This window comes from Uloborus diversus, chromosome 1 (assembly GCF_026930045.1).
Source record: "Uloborus diversus isolate 005 chromosome 1, Udiv.v.3.1, whole genome shotgun sequence".
Taxonomy (NCBI): domain Eukaryota; kingdom Metazoa; phylum Arthropoda; class Arachnida; order Araneae; family Uloboridae; genus Uloborus; species Uloborus diversus.
This window is the reverse complement of record NC_072731.1, coordinates 138,506,067-138,526,479: the sequence shown is the minus strand read 5'-3', so window position 1 is coordinate 138,526,479 and position 20,413 is coordinate 138,506,067. Positions and strand designations below refer to the sequence as shown.

General features: G+C 34.0%; 1 protein-coding gene across 1 annotated transcript in view; it reads right to left on the bottom strand.

The window, feature by feature from the left end:
* LOC129232402 (uncharacterized) overlaps positions 1-20,413 on the bottom strand; it is a gene marked incomplete in the record, with an annotated part of 141,006 nt that overhangs the window by 65,292 nt on the left and 55,301 nt on the right. The window contains 5 exon segments of the mRNA XM_054866550.1: positions 2,156-2,244; positions 5,229-5,303; positions 9,603-9,666; positions 12,009-15,540; positions 19,528-19,968. Coding sequence (XP_054722525.1) covers positions 2,156-2,244; positions 5,229-5,303; positions 9,603-9,666; positions 12,009-15,540; positions 19,528-19,939 — 4,172 coding nt within the window.

Sequence of the window (20,413 nt, the reverse complement as noted above, 5' to 3'; positions counted from 1 at the left end):
AAACACCAAATGTTCTTTTACGATAATGAACCATTATACAACTTAGATTACAATGATGAATTTAATTAGTTGGTTTTCAAACAATATTTAATATTTCATGCATTTAAACTTCTGAGATGAAAATCCTTCAAAATTTTATCTCCTTCAAATATTATTTATCACATTTTTAAATGTTTGTAAAATGATGATGTTTTTTTAGCTGCATATTTTGTTTAAAAAAAAAATCAGTTAATTGGTTTTTGATATTTATGAACACTTAATATTCCAAGAGTTTTCTTATTATTGTTTTATACTTATATGAGTTAGAAATAATATGGTAACGAACCGTGTCATAAGATTTAAATTAAATAAAATAATAATAAGGGTTAACGTCTAAGTTATTCTTTTACATTAACATTACTTTAAATGTTATTTTAACCATTTCAATAAATTTTGTACTATTGTATTATAACTTTTTATTGCGTTGCAAAAAATCTTTGATGATCAATTCTCGAATATTTAAATTTGTTTACTATTCGGTTACCGAATATTAAAGTATTTGGCCGAACCGAATATTCGGTTTGTCTGCCGAATATGCAGAAAAGCGAATACCAACCGAATATTCGATGCATATCTACTTTCAAGCAATTTTTCTTATAAGTTTATGTTTTAGAACATAAATTTTACGACATATTCTGTGAGCCTGTCATACATTTTTGTGTTTTCTGTTTAAAGTTCGTACACGCAATTTTAAATCACCATGTACATGTACAGTAATACAACAGAAAAATCTTGCGTGTGTTTTTCCCATCCCGTATTAGTTTGTTTCATAGATTTTTTTTTTTAAGCTAAGCTTTTTACAGGACGTTGGTGGCCAAATTGAAATGTAAAGAAGCGATATAAAAAAGCGTTTCACATCTTACCTTCAAAGTCAAAGCGAATGTGCAGAGTTTTGTTTATATTAACTCGTTTAACAATACATCTGAAGTTTCCGTGGCGCAATCGGCTAGCGCGGGCTGTTATCCAAAAGATTGGTGATTCAAACCCACCCGGGGGAGTGATACATTTTTAATATTAAAAAAATGGCAGTCGCTGAACTTTTCGACAGAAACTTTACTTGTATTGAATAACTCTGTATTAGCTGAAACTTAATTCGATTTGTTGTTTCAATGTACCTCCAACATTACAAGCTTATGTTATTCAATAACGAGCTGATGTATGCATCACATGACTTCCTTTTACTCCAATTTAATGTCATTTTCCCATTATTGGTTGTTTTAATATGATTCAATAGTTTACTCTCTAAATATCACCAACAGTGGCCAAATTGAAACCAGATTAAAAAATAAAAAAAAAATCGCCAAATTTGTCGCCAAGTTGGCGATAAAAATTGGCGACCAAATGACTGGCGATATATCGCCAAGTGTCCGCCAAATTATAACACCACTTGAGTTTGCATCGAAACTAACAATGATTTCCTCGCAAAAGGGGGCAAAAGACCCCCTCTGGAGCATACGAATGCAACCAAAAAAGAAGATGCACAACTAGATCCCACTAGGAGTCTACGTACCGAATTTCAACTTTCTAGGACATTCTGTTCTTGAGTTATGTAACATACATACACACATACGCACATGCATATGTATATACAGATGTCACGAGAAAACTCGTTGTAATTAACTCGGGGATCGTCAAAATGGATATTTCGGGCGTCTGTACGTTCCTAGGCACATATCCACGTGTGGTCAGGTTGAAAAAAAAAACTCAACATTCATTCGGCGGTGAGCAAAATGGAAATTTAAGGCCGATTTTTGGGTGAAATTTTTTTTCCGAATACAATACTTCCTTTTTTGTAAAAGGAAGTAAAAACATGGCAAAAAATGTTGAACAGGTAAATTGCACTTTATTTGCTGAAACTTAATGCCATTTTTTGTTTCAATATACCTTCAACATTACAAGCTTATGCTAGTCAATAAAAACATATAGTTTCTGTCCGCCAGTCCCATTTTTCTCTCTTTTTGATGAAGCAAGGCCAAATCTCAAAAGCAAACAAAGATCTAGATGTGAATTGTTTCTTTCCACAACCAGTTATTGGCCCAGTGCACTTTGATTGGTCACTTTTTGGGAGACGGAGTCAATCATAAACAAACGCAGTAAAGAAATACATTCCACTAACCTTATTTGTTTCGATAACAAACAGCGGTATTTTTCTGCAGTCTCTCCTGATAGTAGTTCTTGTAAAAATTGCAACTCACGGGAAGCTGACTGTAAATAAAAATGAAAATCAATGATCCATTTCTTGACTGTTATTGATTCGTTTGAAATTAAATAAAGACCATTGTTACAGGAATGTAGTTCCACTATTTCAAAACAAAGCAAAAAAGGAAATATTTTCGCTTGATGCATCTACAATATCTTATGATAATCTTGGTTGCGCCTCAAATTCAGAATGAAAATGGTTTTTTTTTTTTTTTTGAATTATTACTTTTTTTGGGAGTGAAATCGTTATTACTTGAGAAAAACAATTTTACAATAAAATAAAATATCATACGAAGTAAATCATATACAGTAAAACCTGTAAAGTTGACCACCTTTGTAAGTTGACCACCCGTCTATGTTGACCGCTTTTGTCAGGAACGGAATTATTCCTATCTTATATAATGAAAGAAAACCTCTGTAACTTGACCACCTCTATATCTTGACCACCTGTCTATCTTGACCACTAATGAACCCCAAGTTTGGTTTGGAGTGTTGTAAAAAACCCTTTGTAAGTTGACCACTTGGTTTATTTTTAAAAATTTTATTCAACAAATTATTATTTTTATTATTTTTTTTATAGCTTTCCAAGAATATTTTTGATGCCAGACCAGCATTTTACCAACTAATGAAACAGCAGCATAACTAAACCTCCTTTTGAGTTTAACCACATGGGAAAACTACTAAGAACCCTTTATTCTCCCAACTTGTTTTTCTTTTGTTGTTAAACGAAAAAAATTTTATTTTTTGATTAACTATAATTTTTTAGGAACTATTAATATAAAATGATTAACTTTTCATAAACAATAAGACTTTTTTTTTTTTGATCAATTTACTGAAATTTTAAATTTTCATAACATACTATACATCATTCTGGGAAAATAATCTCTAAAACTATTCGATAACATTTTTATATTATTGATTCAAAGTAATGCTAAACAATGAAAGTGAGTTGAACAGAAAGAGTAAGTGTCAATTAGGCAAAAAATGAATGCATGGTGCAAGACTTACAAAAAAAAAATCATCATCATCATTACCCCCTTTATAAGTTGACCACCTGTCTAAGTTGACCACCAAAGTATTGCACCGCAAGTGGTCAACTTACACAGGTTTCACTGTAGTAATATTGTTGCCTCCAAGCGGCATACATTGCAATAAGAACTTAAGACCTTTGTCAGGGCCGTCATTTCAAATTTTCCCTTTGGGGGGGGGGGAGGGCAACAATAACCACTCTCGCTTACATGAAAAAAAAAGTTTTCAAAACCGAGCCCCCCCCCCCTCCATCTCCCTAAATGACGAGCCTGAACTCGGTGCAAGAAGGAAGCATCTGCATATGTGCCAACGGGTGAAGTCTAGTACAAAACAATTAATCATACTCATGTATTAACATTGTACTTTAGGAAAATATCATTGAAATTGGCTACATAGAGACAAATTCTAGTACAATGTAGAATACAAAGACAAAATCTTGAAAAATGAGTTTGTAAAACGTTTTCTTTTCTTTCTTCCTTTTCTTTCTATGTGTGTGATTCCAGAAGGCTTCTACAATGTATGCCTAGCATTGATTACATTCCTCCATGCCTAGCATTGATTACATTTAAAGTTCTCTAAAAAACATATTTGATAAACTTACCAAACAATCCCACGGACCCTGAAATTATTTAATGATAAATGGTCGCAACTACGTCATACCTCTTGAAAGCTAGTAACAACGACACTTAACTTTTACTCAAAGACACTTAAGCTTATTTATCATATTAAAGCGTTTTCCCGTTTCATAAGACATATAGCGAGTGTGATATTAGAGCAAATTTAGTATTTTTCTCTTGATATTTTTAGCCTAGTGTTTTTTCAACAAATGTGTTTCTCAAAAATAAAGTTTAACAGAAGTCATTTAATTTCACCAAGGGGGTGATAAAGGCACCCAATGCCAGGTACGCACCGAACTTCACCTTTTGAGAGCACGGAAATTCTCAATTAGCGGAATAGAACTCCGAATTTTGCCGAATCGTCAGACAAAAATTGCCGAATAAGGTAATTCTTGGAAGGTCACAGTGAACTCTCATCAAGTCCTGCTGATTATAAAACCTGCCATACCCCTCGACCACATCTTCCTCATTCAACTTGACTTTTCACTCCAGGGTCCCCCGTATCTACCACTGTTTGTGGCTTAACCAGTTGGATGGAACGTTGAAGACAGCTCCGATTTTTTGATCCAGACCAGAAGCAGAGCAATCCGTGGACCACTCACCCCCAGAGGGATCGTTTCACTTGGAGGACTTTGTGACCACGAGCATATTTAACCTCCCTCAGTCACCATTGATGAAGACGATGGATCTTCGACCGGCCAGGATCGAACCCGAGACCCACCAGTCACAAATCCGATACCTTACCGATCTCTGCTTATCTTTGGTCTGTGCTGGCAGCAAGTCAAAAACAAAACAAAATGCCAATCAAGAGAGGAACTACACGACCCATACAGCAACGTTCTGATTTTCAAAAAGGAAATTTTTAAAAGCTAATTCCAGATAATTAAATTTAAGCTTTCTTAAAAATTATTATTATTTCAAAACAAGTTTTTTCCCTCCCTCTTTTCATGCACAAGATTTCTACGTTTAATGTTTCTGGGGGGAACAGTTGTAATTTAATATCTTACTCCGAATGTGTACAGTTGATACTTCAATGGTTAATTTCTGGAAGGTTTCATGCAGCACATGCTTTTAATGGTTCCATGTTATTAACTTTTTAGCATAGGTGAAATAAAAGAAACTGAAATACCTTTTAAAATACTATATTACAAATGAAATACATAATTTATTAGGAATAAACTTCCTGGGTGAAAGATTTCAAGCGTTTTGATAATAATACTAATATTGATGATGATGATAAGACTGGTGGCATTGATTATATAGTAGTGATTATATAGTGGTATATTGATGATTATAGTGGTGGTAATGATAATATGATACAGTATAAAAATATTAATAACTTACGATTCTAGTTTCTTTGGCTTTTTGAATGGAAGTTTGAAGCTCTTCGAGGTCTTTGGAAACTCCTTTAAAATGCTTCTGAAAGAATACATTTGAAATTGTGTACACAACTTTAGCTAACACTCAAGCTTATAATAATCATTTTTAAACTTTTCAAGACAAAGGGGAAAAAAACCGTTATTATCAAAAATTCAAACTAAGATGTTTTCAAAAGCAAAGTAAACTTTTGTGTCCGAAAATTCAAATTAATGATGCAGTGTCAAATAACGGACATGTTCGGTTTTGCAAGGCTGCAGAGTTGGAGAGAAAATGATCGACTCTGGCTCCGAGAAATTTAGAGCCTTTGCCTCCGACTCTCTTACCTTAACTCTTTTACCTCAAAATCAGTTCGACTCGACTCCGTAATTCTGGCAGAGTTGTGGACTCAGAGGGAAAATGACCGAATGTCTCTCGGAAGTTTAAGCTTTTTGACTCCGGACTCCAATTCTTTCATCTCTAAATCAGTCAGTCCCACCCTGAATCCGCAGTCCTGGGTGTAAATGTACCTCAAAAAAAAAAAAAAAGTGTACTGCCACGCTTTTTTCTATCTCCTTAAAAAATATATTCCTTTTAAAATGGCTGCTTTTTTAGCCTTTCAAAGGTGCTCAATCTGCTCAATCAAAGAACGTAAACAGTAAACAATGTGTGGACAAATTCGTGTTGTGAGGGTAAATTAATTTTGCGTAAGTAAAAAACAATAATCTAAAATTTGGAAACGTCCGAAATTTGAAATTCTTAAAATCCGCATAGTTCTGGATTTGTAGACATTCAGACGACAACGATTAAATCAATGTTTTAGATCAGGGTTACTATTTTTATTGTAATAAAGAAAGAGGCTGATAAGGAACGGTTAAGAAAATCTTCAAAAATTTATCTCGACTATTTAATAACTTTCCTGTTTTCCTAAAATTTAAAGCAAAAATGACTTTAAAGAATAAAATAGTCACATTTGTTGCCTTTCTGTCACGGAGAAACATTTTATTGAAGTCACTGTCAGTATCAATGTCTCCGAGGAGTCCCCATTGGAAGGAAATAAATAATATTTTAGTATCCTCTTAAACTCGTGATTTTGAAAAACCTAAATGCTGCTTTTTCACCAAGGTCAACCTTTTTTTGAATGATTTATTTTACAGATCAATGCAGGTTTTCCGCAAGAAGTTGAAAAAGGTACCTTTTCTCTCTCTCTGCCGTTTCTTCGCAATTTAACTCAAACATTAAAGGTCCCACGTTGGAATAAAGAGAAAAAGACAGTTTATGTATGAAAGCTCAATCATTAGCTTTCCTGCAAATATTTCCTTGAAATAATGCCCGTCTCTTTGTCAGAAAGACGAAAAAGAACGCTTTCGTTCGTTCTTTACTTTTCATTTTATGGCCAATGAAGTTCGCTTTGTTTGTGCGTTGTTCTGCCAACGTGAAAAACCTATTTGTTTGAAAGAAAATGTGATACTCTCACACACACATTCCTCTTAGTTTTATGTATATCTAACATCATAAAATTATTATTTTGGAAGCTTAAGTAAAAGAGTTAAATGCGTGTTCCAACGTAATGAAAAAGCAGAATAGCAATCCTAACACGAGTACACGAGTTTAGGATGGCATAAACTGCCAAAACACTTATTTTCGCGAGCCGCAATTTTCGCGAAAATGAAGTTATGGGTGATTTCGCGAGCTGAAAATTTGACGAATTTTAAGCTCGACGAATTTAAGAACCGAAAGTTAAAGAAAAAAATATCTTACGAGGCTTGAATGATTAATAATTAAATCGCAATAACGATGAGTTCAGTGTGCAAAAAGTATTTTTGCAGTACATGTCGACATTCAAGAAAATCTATACACGATAGAACTTCGCCTCGCGAGAAAACACATTAGAACTCGCCAAAAAAAAAAAAAACTTCTTTTCGAATTTAACGAATCTTTAGACTAAATTCGCAGATGATTTTTTTGGGGAGTTCAAAATGACCTCCCGAAGGTCATTTTGACCTCCCCCACTTTTGAACCCCTCTTCATCAGGGCTCCTCTGTGCGCACTTGTGAATGAATCGAACTTACTACGTAATAATTTCTGTTGTAAATGTACTAAATCTCTGAATTGGCAGGAAGTTTCTTTGAAATATTTTTTAGATGTAATTTACGTTCTTCAGTGCTTTTATTAACGTTAAAAGTGTCTAGATAGCCTTTTATGAACAAATTTTGGAGAAGAAAGAAAGAAAGAAAGAAAGAAAATGGAAAGAGAGCTGCGTTGAGCTAAAAACTGGTTGAATTTCACTTGACAAAAGTCGGGTTTCTTCAGAGCGCAAATGAATTCAAAGAAGTCAGGACTACGTGTATTTTGCTCTTAATTAAATGTTTAGGTTAGCTGGAACATTTAGTTCCATGCCGCCCTTTTAAGATAACCTGAAATCTCCCGCTCATTTCCTCCTAAAAAGAATAAGCAAAACTGCCTTGACTCCGAATACCCAACAAAAATCCACTTCATGCCTTCATTTTTACTTGGTCTTACATCTTCACCTAATTTATTGCTATTTATACTTAGAAAATATTTCGTTTTCGTGAGAAGAATGAATATAAATATTAGTCAATATGAAGTGAAAGATGCTACTACAGAAATTAAAAATTTACTAATGTGCATCGCTTTTTTAGGGGAAAAAAAGACGTAAAAAGTAAAATTCGCAGCTCTACGCAGCTGTCCAACCTGACTCGTTAGAAATTTGGCACCGCTTACTGCAGTACTTCAAGGCAATGCTTTTATAACCCAGGATAAAGCAGATGAGCTTTCCAATTGCATGCTAAATCTTGATATGTTAGTTCAGAAAAACTCTAAAATGGAGGCATTTTGTTGAGCATTGAGAAAGTGACCGACCTTCTGCAAAAGTATTACATGGATATCACACATAAGGCAATATCGAAACCACAACAAGCCCTTCATTTAGCAACGGACGCTTGAGATTCTCTTTTCGCTGCAGAGGTGTACAAAATTTCATGTAAGGGTATTAAATGTACACTGGTACAACAATTGAATAAGACTGCATGAGAGACACTGCAGCTTCACAATCTCAGAATTGGGTCATTGCCTAACGTTCTATTGCTACTGGAATGCCAAACCCTGTTCGAGGAAACTTGAGAACTTCAAAGCATAGTCCTTCACTACTTTGGGTGTTCAAGAGTTACAGAACGCACCAATTAGATGCTTGCTTAAGAATAAGATAAGCCAATCAGGTAACCTTTTAAGAGCAAAAGAAATTAGCCGACCCGGCTATTAAATTTGAGGTTGGTACCCAATCCAATAAGGATCAAAATTGAGGTCCACATAGAAATTGATTTTTAGACTTATGAACTTGTTCTAGCTCTGGAGATGCCTGAGACATGGCAGGCGAACTGTTAGCAAGAAACATCTTGGTGGGACATTAGCATACAACCCTTTGAAAGAAGTTACATTAACAAAGGACAACATGCTAATCAAATCAGAAGAATAAAATCACACCTTTAGAGGATGATGAAACGGAAGTGACTCAAAACATGCTGATGAGTGTAGTTATTCAATATCTATTACGGATTAAAATTAAGGTCCACATAGAACTTGATTTTCCGACTTATGAACTCAACTCAGTGTCTGGAGATGCCAGAGACGTGGCAGGCAAAATGTCAGCAAAGAAACATCCTGCAAGGACATTGGCAACAACACCTGAAAGAAGTTACGTTTGCAAAAGATAACATACTAATCAATTCAGAAGAATAAAATGACACCTTTAGGTGATGACGAAGCAGACGATCACTTTCAACAACAACTTTTAGATCTAAGCAGATGAAGGAAATAAAACCCTGTTCCCGTTCTTTGCATCATAAATTAATGGCACATGAATACTACTTTTCTAGAATATGTGCATTCGAAGGTGACTCAATGTGCTGCTGAGTATAGTCTCATTCCGGCAAAAGTTTTTATTTCAGTTAAAGTTACATCAGGTGATTTTCCTTTTTTTATAATGGACGTTCGATTAAGGTATTGAACTTTTTTGCTGTGCAAAGGCATATCAACATATGTTTAGTTCCAAAAAGTATTCATCTGATTTATAATTTAAACTTTGTTTCACATCTGAGTTCGATTCAATCGTTGCGCCATGTCGTAAATGGATAAAATGTCATTGTGCGACTCCAAAAGCTAAAATATACGAAAGTTTTTTCAACTGGTATATTATATATCTATTGTGTAAAGGTTCACAACTCTTGTTTTGATTCTTTGTGTTATTTAAACTTGCCATAGATACATTACATTTTTCAAAATGCACAGTCTTGTAATATCAAATAGATTGATAAAACTATTAGCTGTTAAGTATTTACTTACTGAACTTTTAGATGACTTGTTCATGCTTTGACTAGATTTAATATCACACGATTCTCCAGCTTCCCTGTAATAGAAATAACAAAATGACGCATTCAGTCTGAGTAAAATCTTCAAGTTCAGTGCACAATTTTGAGAAATTGAACACATCTTAATCTTAGGATTAAAAAGTCATATGAGTGATAATTAGTCCCTTAAATACAAGTAAAAACACAAAAAAATTTAATTGTAAATGTTTCATTATCAGAAAATATTACAGATCAATATTTGAACCTGAGTAAAATCTTTAAGGCCAACATAAAAAAAAGCATATGAGGACAAAAATTCAAATATTTATAAGCTTGTGTGGGAGCCATTCCTTCAAATTACTTCAAATATTCTTGTTTTCATGAATAAAACTAGTTTTTGACAAAACTCGGGATGTATTTTTTACCATTTATCATCGATGGTAGATTTCAGCTCTACTGATGAAGTAAAATGTCTCTCCTTTGCATAAACTCTTCTTTCTAAGTCACCCAATGAGTTTTCCTTTGGGTTAAGATCTGGAGACTTAGTTGGTCATTTCAAAGTTTCAACATTGTTTACTTGGAGCCTATTTTTTGCAGTTACTCGGATGAATAGATGCATTGTTTTGCAGATATTTTCAATTTTCTCCAGCAATAAATTCAGCATTTGCTAAAGGATGACTTGGGAGGACGTTTTGATATGCTTGTGAGTTCATTTTACCTGAAATAAACGCAACTGAGCACACACCATTGTAAACAAAGCACTCTCAAGTTCTGATAGAGCCTCCATCTAATTGGCGTTTGTAGAATATTTCTTTTTCTTTTCGTAAATCATGCCAATAGTACTTCCGTCCGTTTGGTCCATCCAAACTCCACTTCTTTTCGTTAGAAAAAATTATTTGTATTCATTGGTTATCCCAGGTCATGATTTCCTAGCTAAAGTTGAAACGCTCTATATTGTGCATTTTCAATAAATGAGGTTTAAGCAATTTTGCAACATTAATAAAATTTCCACACCTTCTAATTGTGTTATATATCGTTTCTGACAAAAATTTAAATCTATCGTCTGAATAAGTTTCCTGGTTGAGTACTTTTCAGGTAATGTAATAATTTCCAAACTCTTCTTCCATGATGTGAGGACAAAACTTTCAGTTTTCCCGGGTTTTCTTTTTACCCTAATTGTGTTTAAATCATACAAAAATGTTGACTTCAGTCTTCGATCTTCCTATTTTTTCGCAATAGTACGCCTACTTATCCTTGTTAAAGAAAAATCTTCAGTCTGCCCCCTTTCTTGAACAGTTAACTTTTTACCTTACCATATCGTCACAAGTAGGACAAAAACTTTGAAAAAATTAATCACAAAACTGCAAGTTGAAAGGGTTTCCACAATCTTGTTAACTGAGGTGACATTTCTTACAGTATAAGTACTTGCAGTTTTTTAAAAATACTAGTGGCGTTTTTACTCAAGCTGAAATGCTAACTTTGAATAAAACCACTGCTTTTCTGGTTATTGCATGCTTTACAAATCCTGTCTGTTGCGTTATTTCTTACCAATGAACATTAATCATTAATAATACAATAATATTAAAATCCCTTCAATTTCATTTTCCTTTCTTCAAAGAAAATTATACTGGCCTTAATATTTTTACTCAGGCTGTTATATTTTAAATCGAGTTAAACTTTGAAAAGTCGAGAACAGTTCATAGATCACTTTCATTCAAGTAAAGAAGATAGTTTTGAATAGAGTAATTGAACAGTCAGTAAACTTTAACGTTTTAGAATTAAAATTATAAGAATACACTATCAAAAATTCTCAATCTTCTAATATTCCATAACTTTTATCAAAGTGTTTTATAGCGAAAATCATTCAAAGTTCGAGCACCATAAAATCCTTATTTCGACCGTAAAATGACGAAGGAGTTTGCAGTTAAATAGTTAAATACGTTTAGCTAAAGCAGTAGATTTGTTTTTAATAAGTACTTTAAATTCATCTGAAAAAACAGTTTTCTCTACTTTTCGCTGCTGAGCACAAAAGTCGTATCTGCAGCTGAGCTCAAAAAGAGAAATTGCTTTTTAAAGTTTTACTCCTTCATATTTAAATTCAGAAATCACAATTCAGAAATTGTTTTAAAAATGTTTCCCATTCACAAATGACCATAAAGCATCACATCCTGGTAAAACATGTTATACTGAACCACCTCGTGACAATAACTCAATTTTGATAAAAAGTGCAGATTCGACTTATGTTCTTAGCACGGTAGTATCTCCATTTCCCCCATTTTAATTTCCAGAAACATAACTACATTCTAGTCGTGTTAAAAATAAACTGCTGAGTTTATTAAACAACATAGCAAAGTAATAAGAAGAAAACAGGGAACGGCTAAATACAAGAGTTGAATATTACCTTTGATCCGACTTTTTAGTCATTTCTGAGTTGACTTCTAGGGACACAGCAGATGAATAAACAGGTTTCGAAAGACGCTCCATACTTTCATTGACATACAAAGTCACTCCACTTCTGTAAACAGGTGATTCCCGACAGTTTTCCAAATTGTGAGAGCTCGTTTCATTTCCGGAAGTTTTCATCTCGTCAGAACAAATCAAAGACTTTTTCTTCAACTCGACTGTTTTTAGAAGATATAATAACTTATCGATATCAGGAGGGGGTGTGAAACATTTGCGTGGCTGATTGTTTTGTTCCACATTATCAAACGGATACGAAGACCCAAAAGAAAGTGCGTCATCGCGTTTTCTTTGGCTAGAGTTTGAAACTTTATTCATGGAGAAGTTTGTTTCTGCGGCTGACAACTTTGAAAGGTTTGTTAAAAATTTGGAGAACAAATAAATTTTCTTTTCGAGCATTGCTTCCCGCTTATTCTGAGCTGGTGTTATAGTTTTGTCTTGCAATACAGAATTACCCATTTCATCACCTAATTTAAAACATGAATTTCCCTTGGATTTTTGACTGTTTACAGTTAGAGGCAATGACATTGAGGGGGCGAGAACTTTGGTTTTCGAATAATCATCGACAAGGACATCAGAATAAATATTGTTTTCAGATTTCATTGTACTATGAAATGTACTCTGTCCATCAATTTTTTCAGAAGAGTTTGCACCTTTTAAAGTAATAACGTCATCGTTAGGATACACGAAATACTTAGCGGGTGTACCAGCAGTTTCTTCGCCTTTGGAAGACATTTGGTTTTTCTCACTATTAAAACATTGGTTCTCTAATGTACATGAGCAAGATAAACACTTGTAGCAGCACGTAACTGTATCTGGTATAAAAACTTCATCATCTTGAGAAAACGAGCCTTCCAGGAAAGTAGGATGAGGGCCCGAAACACATTTCAATCTATTCAATCGACCTCTAAATGGTTTTCTATTGTTCAAGTTTCTAACTCTGATTTTATCAGTATTCGAAGTAAAATTATTTTCAGAATGAGTACATAGTTTACTCCTTTGAAACGGAAAACAGGGAGTGATTTCAGCGGAATGAGAAGAGTTTTCGTAATTTGTCAATTTTGTTCTGGATGGAAAGAAGTCGTTCGTCGTGTGAGGTGAGACTACAAGAGGTGGCGAACTTCTTTGGTTGGAAGCCTTGTCACTATCACATTTGGATGAGAAATTGTTTGGAGAAGGAAGACAAATGTTATTTGATAAGGATTTTGAGCCTGGATTACAGTTATGAAATAAATGTTTTGGTACACTATAAGTATTAACATAACTCGATGGACAAGGATGAGACAGGCAGCAGTTAAAATGAAATAGACACCTACTAGTATTTGGTACTGGATATGTGAAGCCAGGTTTAAAATCAAACTTATGTTGGGAAGAAGGGTAAGAGTTGTGTCTTTTTCGTTTCATTCGCTTAATATTTCGACAAGTACAAATATTTGAGACATTGCTCATAATGTTATCACAACGCTTGTTTTTTTCATGTAGTCCCTCTTTGCAAGCTCTTTCTGTAAAATTTAAACTTGAGCAATCAGAATACTTAATTAGAGGCTCTGAAGTGCAATTTTGTTCAAGCGCTGGATCTGGAGCAGATAGCACCTTCCTCACTCGAGTTTTATCTGGATTTGGGCACGAAGAAATTTGGGAACTTGAAGGGGTCGTGAGATCCGTGTGTGACGCTAAATTAGATTTAGCATTGAATTCTTTGGTAGTTTCAACGGATTGCGGAGATTTCCTTGATGTTGACGATTTTCCTAGCAAGCTGCGCTTGGAAGAACCTCTGCTTCCATTTCCCATAACATTAACACATTCCTCGGAGCTTTCAATTGCTGAATCGCGTAAAAGTGGATCCATTACATTTCGCAGAGGAGTTTGCAAGGATAAGTCTCGGTCTGGGGTAACTGCTGAATCCACTTCAGTAAGGGAAGTTTCAATTGCTGAATCGCGTAAAAGCGGATCCGTTGCAGTTTGAAGAGGAGTTTGTAAGGATAAGTATCGAACTGGAGTAACTGCTGAATTCATTGTTTCAATGAGGGAAGATTCAGTTGCTGAATCATGTAGAAGCGCATCAGTCGCTTTTTTAAAAGGAGTTTGTAACGATAAATCTCGCGCTGGGGTAACTTTCGAATCAGTTGTTTCAACGAGGGAAGTTTTAACAGCTTCAGTTAAAGACATTAAGTTGTTATTAGAAAGTTTAATATTAGAAACCCCTAGTTCAGAATTTTCATCGATCGCACTGCTCGACAGAGATTCCTCTTCCAAATTCAGCATAGACGTTAAAAAATTGCTAAGAGAATTTGACCTAGAATACGCTGTGTTGGAGGACTGCACTTTATTGTGTAAAGCTATTTCACTGTGAGACTTCATGCTTTTGCGTAGAAACTTGGGTGTATTTTGACAATTAAACTGTTTGTTTTGAAGAGAAACTTCTTTTGCCATTTCTAAACTTGGATAATCGCTTTTATCCAACATCTGTATACTCTCTCTCAATGGCTCCTTATCTCCTATGTAAAAGATGCTACTCTTTTCCTCTGTTGGAAGTATCAAAGAATCAACAGCAACTGAATTCCTCAAAATATTTGTAAGTTTGTGGATACTTTCTGAAGTTTGAGGGGTAGAGGTCCTCCTCAGAGGGGGTTTAGAACGGAAAGATCTATTATCGCGAAATAATTTGGAAGCTTTTGAAGAAATTCCATTCTCACTCTTAAGCGAAGAAATATCTACATGGTCTAAAGTATTTCTTCGATGGTTTAAACAGCTTTTATCAAGTTCAGAATCATTAGATGTTATAGTGTTTTTGCCAAGAAAATTATTTAAAGCATTTTCTTCTCTGATATTTAACTTAAATGTTTGCTTCCTTTGAAGTTCGTTTGAACAATTTTCGTCTTCTGTGTCAAAGCTCGTATTTCGTTTCTGATCACAAGAAGAATTACTTCCAGTATCTTTCATTTCTTTACGTAAATCACTGAACTCTGAGGTAACATGTTCCAGAGAGCTTTGTATCGTTCCTTCGCAGAGGCTGAGAGTAACTTCAGAATCGGAAATATCGTTTGCCATATCTTCATCATTCAGCTTTTGATCTACCAAAAGTTGATGATCTTCAAGAGCGTTTCCGTTATCAGTACAGTCAATGCTCGCGTGAGATACAAGAATGGCAACAGGACTGAGTGGTAGTTTTGATTCATCATCCTGACTAGTGGACGACTCAAATGGAACCTCATTGCTGCGACCAATGTCGATCAGAAGCCGACTTCCCGCCTTTCGTTTTGTTGATTCTTCCTCGCACTCAAAGGCTGCAGGTCCAGTATTAGAGCGAGTCAAAGGATAATTATTTACACAAGGCAGCAGATTATTCGTGACATTGGTGTCGGTAAACGAGTCTTTGCCCATGCTTAAATTTCTGAATAATCTTCTTTTACCTTCTTTTCTCCTGAAACTACCAATGGACTGCACTATTCTTTCATGCAAAGTTCCAATTTCTGCAACAATAGATAACATAATTTAATTCCAGAACAATCAAAATAAAATTCGTTCCACCGACACCTCATGATATTGGGGTTAGCTTTGGGAAATCAACTAAGTAAATAAGGATATCAGTGAAATGAAAAGAAGAGGAAAAATGAAAAAAGATCAAATGTTAACAAAAAAGAATTGATGCAAGAAAAGAGAACCAAAAAAAAAAAATAGACCAAATAACCCAAATGAAGGAACTCAAACAATATATCTATATATTTAAGAAAACAGTACGAAAGTTTTATGATACCAACACTCCATAACTCCATTTCAAAGGGAATTCACCAATTTAGCAAATGAAAATAACCCAGAATGAGTGAAAGATACATCAAGTATTCTACTATGAAACGAAAATCCAAACATCTAAATGCTTTTAAAATAAGAATAATTTACAACCTCTAGGATGAAGTTCACATGTTAGCATTTGTCAACCAAATGTTGTTTTAAGTGGACATAAAAATATTCTTACTTTTTAAAATTATCCTACTTCCTAACCTTCAGATTTATCCAAGTATCCATATAAAGCGGCAATTTAATGTTTTACAACATTTTGTCTTATGTGATTAATTGCTTGTAAAAATTCGTAATTTCAAAAGTGATTACATGAACACTCCGCATCTCTTTGTTCATAATGTCAGAGCAAAAAGTGGAAATGTATTTTATTCCGAAGATTCTCAATCGCTGGCCAAGTGGACTGGCAGCAGACCGTGGACAAACTTGACAGGTCTCTGGTCATGTTTACCCCTGGGGGTGAAAATATTTTCCTCATTCAAAAAATATTCATAATACAATTTATAGGGATTTTTCAGTTAGTAACATTTTTAAGATCTAGAACATGTAATTTTGTCAATGAAGGTTGGCAATAATTGAGTGTTACTAAAGTTGAAAAAAAAAGTTAGATTTTGGGATTATTTTGTCATATTTTTTTAAGTTTTAAGTAATTTTTGTGATTTTTCTCAAAAGTTTATTATAATTACAGTTCGCAAATGAAAATTAAAATTTGAAATAAACTTGCAGTTCTTCAATACCAAATCATGCTTCTTATTAAAAAAAAAAAGAACAGAAAGAAAACGGAAACCCACAGGTCCGAGAAATTTTTACCAAAATTTTTCCGGTCAGTAGATCAAAAAGATTGCAAAACGCTATTTTAATCTAAAAAATATCCAGTTAGAAAATTAATTGAGCTTTTAAACCGCTGAGATACATCATGAAATTTCTAGCCGGTAAAAGTAACCTAACTTTTAGAAGATTCATGAAAACTTTTATAATAGGAAAAGTTAACTTAAACTTTATCAAAAAACTTTTATCATAAAATCCTAACAATCTGGTAAGAACATAAAAAACCAACTAAGACAAAAAAAGTAGAAAAGCACCAAAACTGTGGTTTACACATGTTTATCAATGAAATGCGTCATCCACTAATGTTCCCTACAAAAGAAAACAGATGTTTTTAGCTGAAAACATACAAAACAGCGAATTTGTTGCAATAAATGATTGCCTCCAAAGCCGGAAAAAAGACCTAAAATAACGTTTTCAAAGAGGTCAAGTGAAACATAAAGATTTGGATAAGCCGGTTACAAAAAACGTAAAAACTTACAAATACCAGTAAGTGACCAAAACTGTCTAAACTTCACCAGAAAATTTGGATAATGTGTAAGAAATTGCGCTGTACTTAACAAAATTGTCAGAACATGCATATTCATTTCAATAAACGAACAGATCAAACGATTAAAAAGTGCAGCGATATTTTATTTTCGTATCAGATTGTATACGAGAAAGACATAAACAAGGGCACCTAAAAGTTACAGTTGTTTTTCTGAAAAGAATTGGAGAGTGATGGGTAGTACTGAAGACCGGATTTTGATGACATTCGAAGTTTTGTATATTTTTTACATTTTTGTACTCTTTGGGCATTTTGGGGTATTTTGTAAAGCTTTTTTTCTTTTTAACAGAAACACCCCTTCCCCTTCTTTTGATTTTTGCACTCCATGTTGTAAATTTTTTTTTTCCATAATATCTAACAATGCGTATTCCCAGAGTTGGGCTAAGTTTTGATGAACTAGTTTCCAACCACTAAAAAACGTCTAACTAATCTTAATAAGGGATGAGCAGTAGGTAGCTAGGTAGCCCTGTAGTCAGAGTGCAGGACTTGTTATAGGAGCATTCGAGGTTTGATGATTGTTGCCGCAAATGCATTCTGAATATGAAAAGTCCGTCTGGTTTTAAATCTGGCACACAACACCGAGCGAAAGCAATGTTAGTAATTAATGTATGAATAGACAGTTAATTAAACACTGAAGGCAATAGACAATTCCTGAATAATTTTGAAAGCCGAAGCGAACTATCTTTAGTATGTGTTCATAAAGGAAATACGAGATAAAGTTTAGAATTTTTTATTAATTTAAAATCCAGCTATATATTTGTACACTAAGAGTGTTCCGTTACTTTCTAATACGTTTTTTTCACTTAGTGTTATTGTTCACTGTAATAATGTAATGCACTTCCTTTTGCATTTGGCTCTAAATTAATAATTTTTTTGAGTCACAAAGCGTGATTCTAAAAAAACTTTTGTTCAAATAAACCATTTGCACGTTTGTTTTGTTTTGTATGTGTTCTCTCAAACCGTTTTAGGTCATTTGCACAGTCGAGGAGAATATTGCTATAAGCAATGTGTGACTTTAAGTTAAATATGAGTCAACTTTTAATCATAAGAAATATTCAAATTTCAACATACACAAAGAAGAAATATTTTCATACCAAATTACTTGCTATTAAGGAAAAAAAACTTTCAATTGCAAAAAAAAAAAAAAAAGAAAGAAAGAAAGTAAAACGAAGTAAAACAAATCGAAAAAAATGTATGGGTGAACCATCATTAGAATATCATTACGAAATAAAAACCGAAAACTTTTCCAATTTTCAACCTAAAGGTCTGATGGAAATCCAGCCAAATCATTGTATGTGCTACAGATGACAAATCGTTTTATTAAGAACGCGCAACTAAAACGATGGCAAGTTAATGGTAGTGGTTGAAAAGTGAAAGTGAATCTCACAATTAAAATAAAATAATCTCTGAACACTCTAATGTAAAGACTACAAAAGACAAAAATCCAATGTTCATAAATTGTTGAACAGTCAGAGATCGACGAATAATAATGATGCATAGTTTTCCACTGTGAGACACACAACTTGCTGAGAGACGTTGACAATTTTATTTTGGGGAGCTCAGAATAAGTTCTAGAACTATTATGAATTCACAACCAGTTATGGCTCACAGTGATTTCTTTTTACATGATCAACCTCTTCTAAATTCTTGAGTTATGCACTTTCAATCAACATGTCACTCTTATGTTGTGATGAATATCTGATTGTTTCATTCGTGATTAATTCTACTGAATTGATACATTTTGCTATAATTCTAGGAATCATTTTTTAATGACTTGGTGCTGAACAGAGCAGTAAAAAGAACCATCTCTCTCGAAAAAATCTGATGTGGAGTCCATACTAGTATTTTTACATAAAAAATTATAAATAAATTGGAAATGCAAAAATTCATCCTCAATTCAGCTTCTATTTTGGCAAAGTCTATCATTTTTTCAAAAACTAACACTAGTATATTCTAGCAAATAACAATACTAAGACTACCTAACAAGCAACAATAACTAAGCTATCTAACAAATACCAATAAGTTAACCTATTCAACAAGTGACATTAATTAGACTATCTAACGTCTATCCACAGAAGACAGAAACACAAAAAGATAACAAAAAATAATATATTTAGGAACATTTTCACAATAGGAACATGTTTAAAGCTCGTTCAGTTAATCGACATTAACAATTAGCTACAGTTGAATTCTCAAGAAAAAGTACGGAAGATGAATTTTGTGTAGGGGAACTACTAAGGAGAAGGTGAAGGGGGTGAGGAGTGGGGATTAGACATAGAAGTTTCCCTACCAGATTCTGGGAACTTCGACAGTCTTTGCATAAGAGATGGTAGAAACCTCTCTGGTATCGTAGGATCGATTGTTCCAGCAAATCCGAGGTCTTGAAGAAATTCTTCAGCATCAAAAAGTGAGCCATCTAAGGAGTATTCGCTGTCTTGGCTTAAAGACTTGAGCAATGTCAGCTTCCTGTTGTCAGGGTCGTGATATCTGTAGAAAAAAGGATTCAGTGTGTTTTGGTACGGGGGAGGGGTATAGGTCCGCTGCTGGACTTTTTCCTCAGAAGGTTGCTTCTGTACTTGAAGCGGAACCTTTTCTTCTGTTTTCGACTTCTCTTCCTCATCGCACACGCTGATCCCGGAATCTGGGGAAGGAGAAGTGGTTTCTATTTCTTCTTGTTCGTCGATTGATTCTCTCTCAGCCATCAGTTTCGGGACAGAAATTTAGGAAAAACCTGCAACCACAATGAACAGCATAAGTTATGCATGTGTGATAAACTGAAAACACAGATACGTATAATATGTTAGAATTGTTGGCTATGTATGGTCACCTCAGAACAACAGTGAGATATCAAAGCCTGAAAACAAGAACAAGATATCCTATTGTTATTCTGAGGCGTCGATACGAAGTGTTTAGAATCTAAGTCAGCTCAATCGATTTAAAAAATATTTTGAAAGAGAGACAAAAACATTTCATGCTCCATCCACTTAATTTTTTCAGAACATTTTTTTTTCAGTTTGCTCAAAAAAATAGGTGTGTGACATTATTTCTGCTTTCTTTCTTAAATGAGCAATGCTGTCTAATAATTTACAGATAAAAATAATTCAGATTGAGCTGGTTTTGAAGCAAATCGGCCTCATTATATATATATATATATATATATTTATTTATTTATTTAT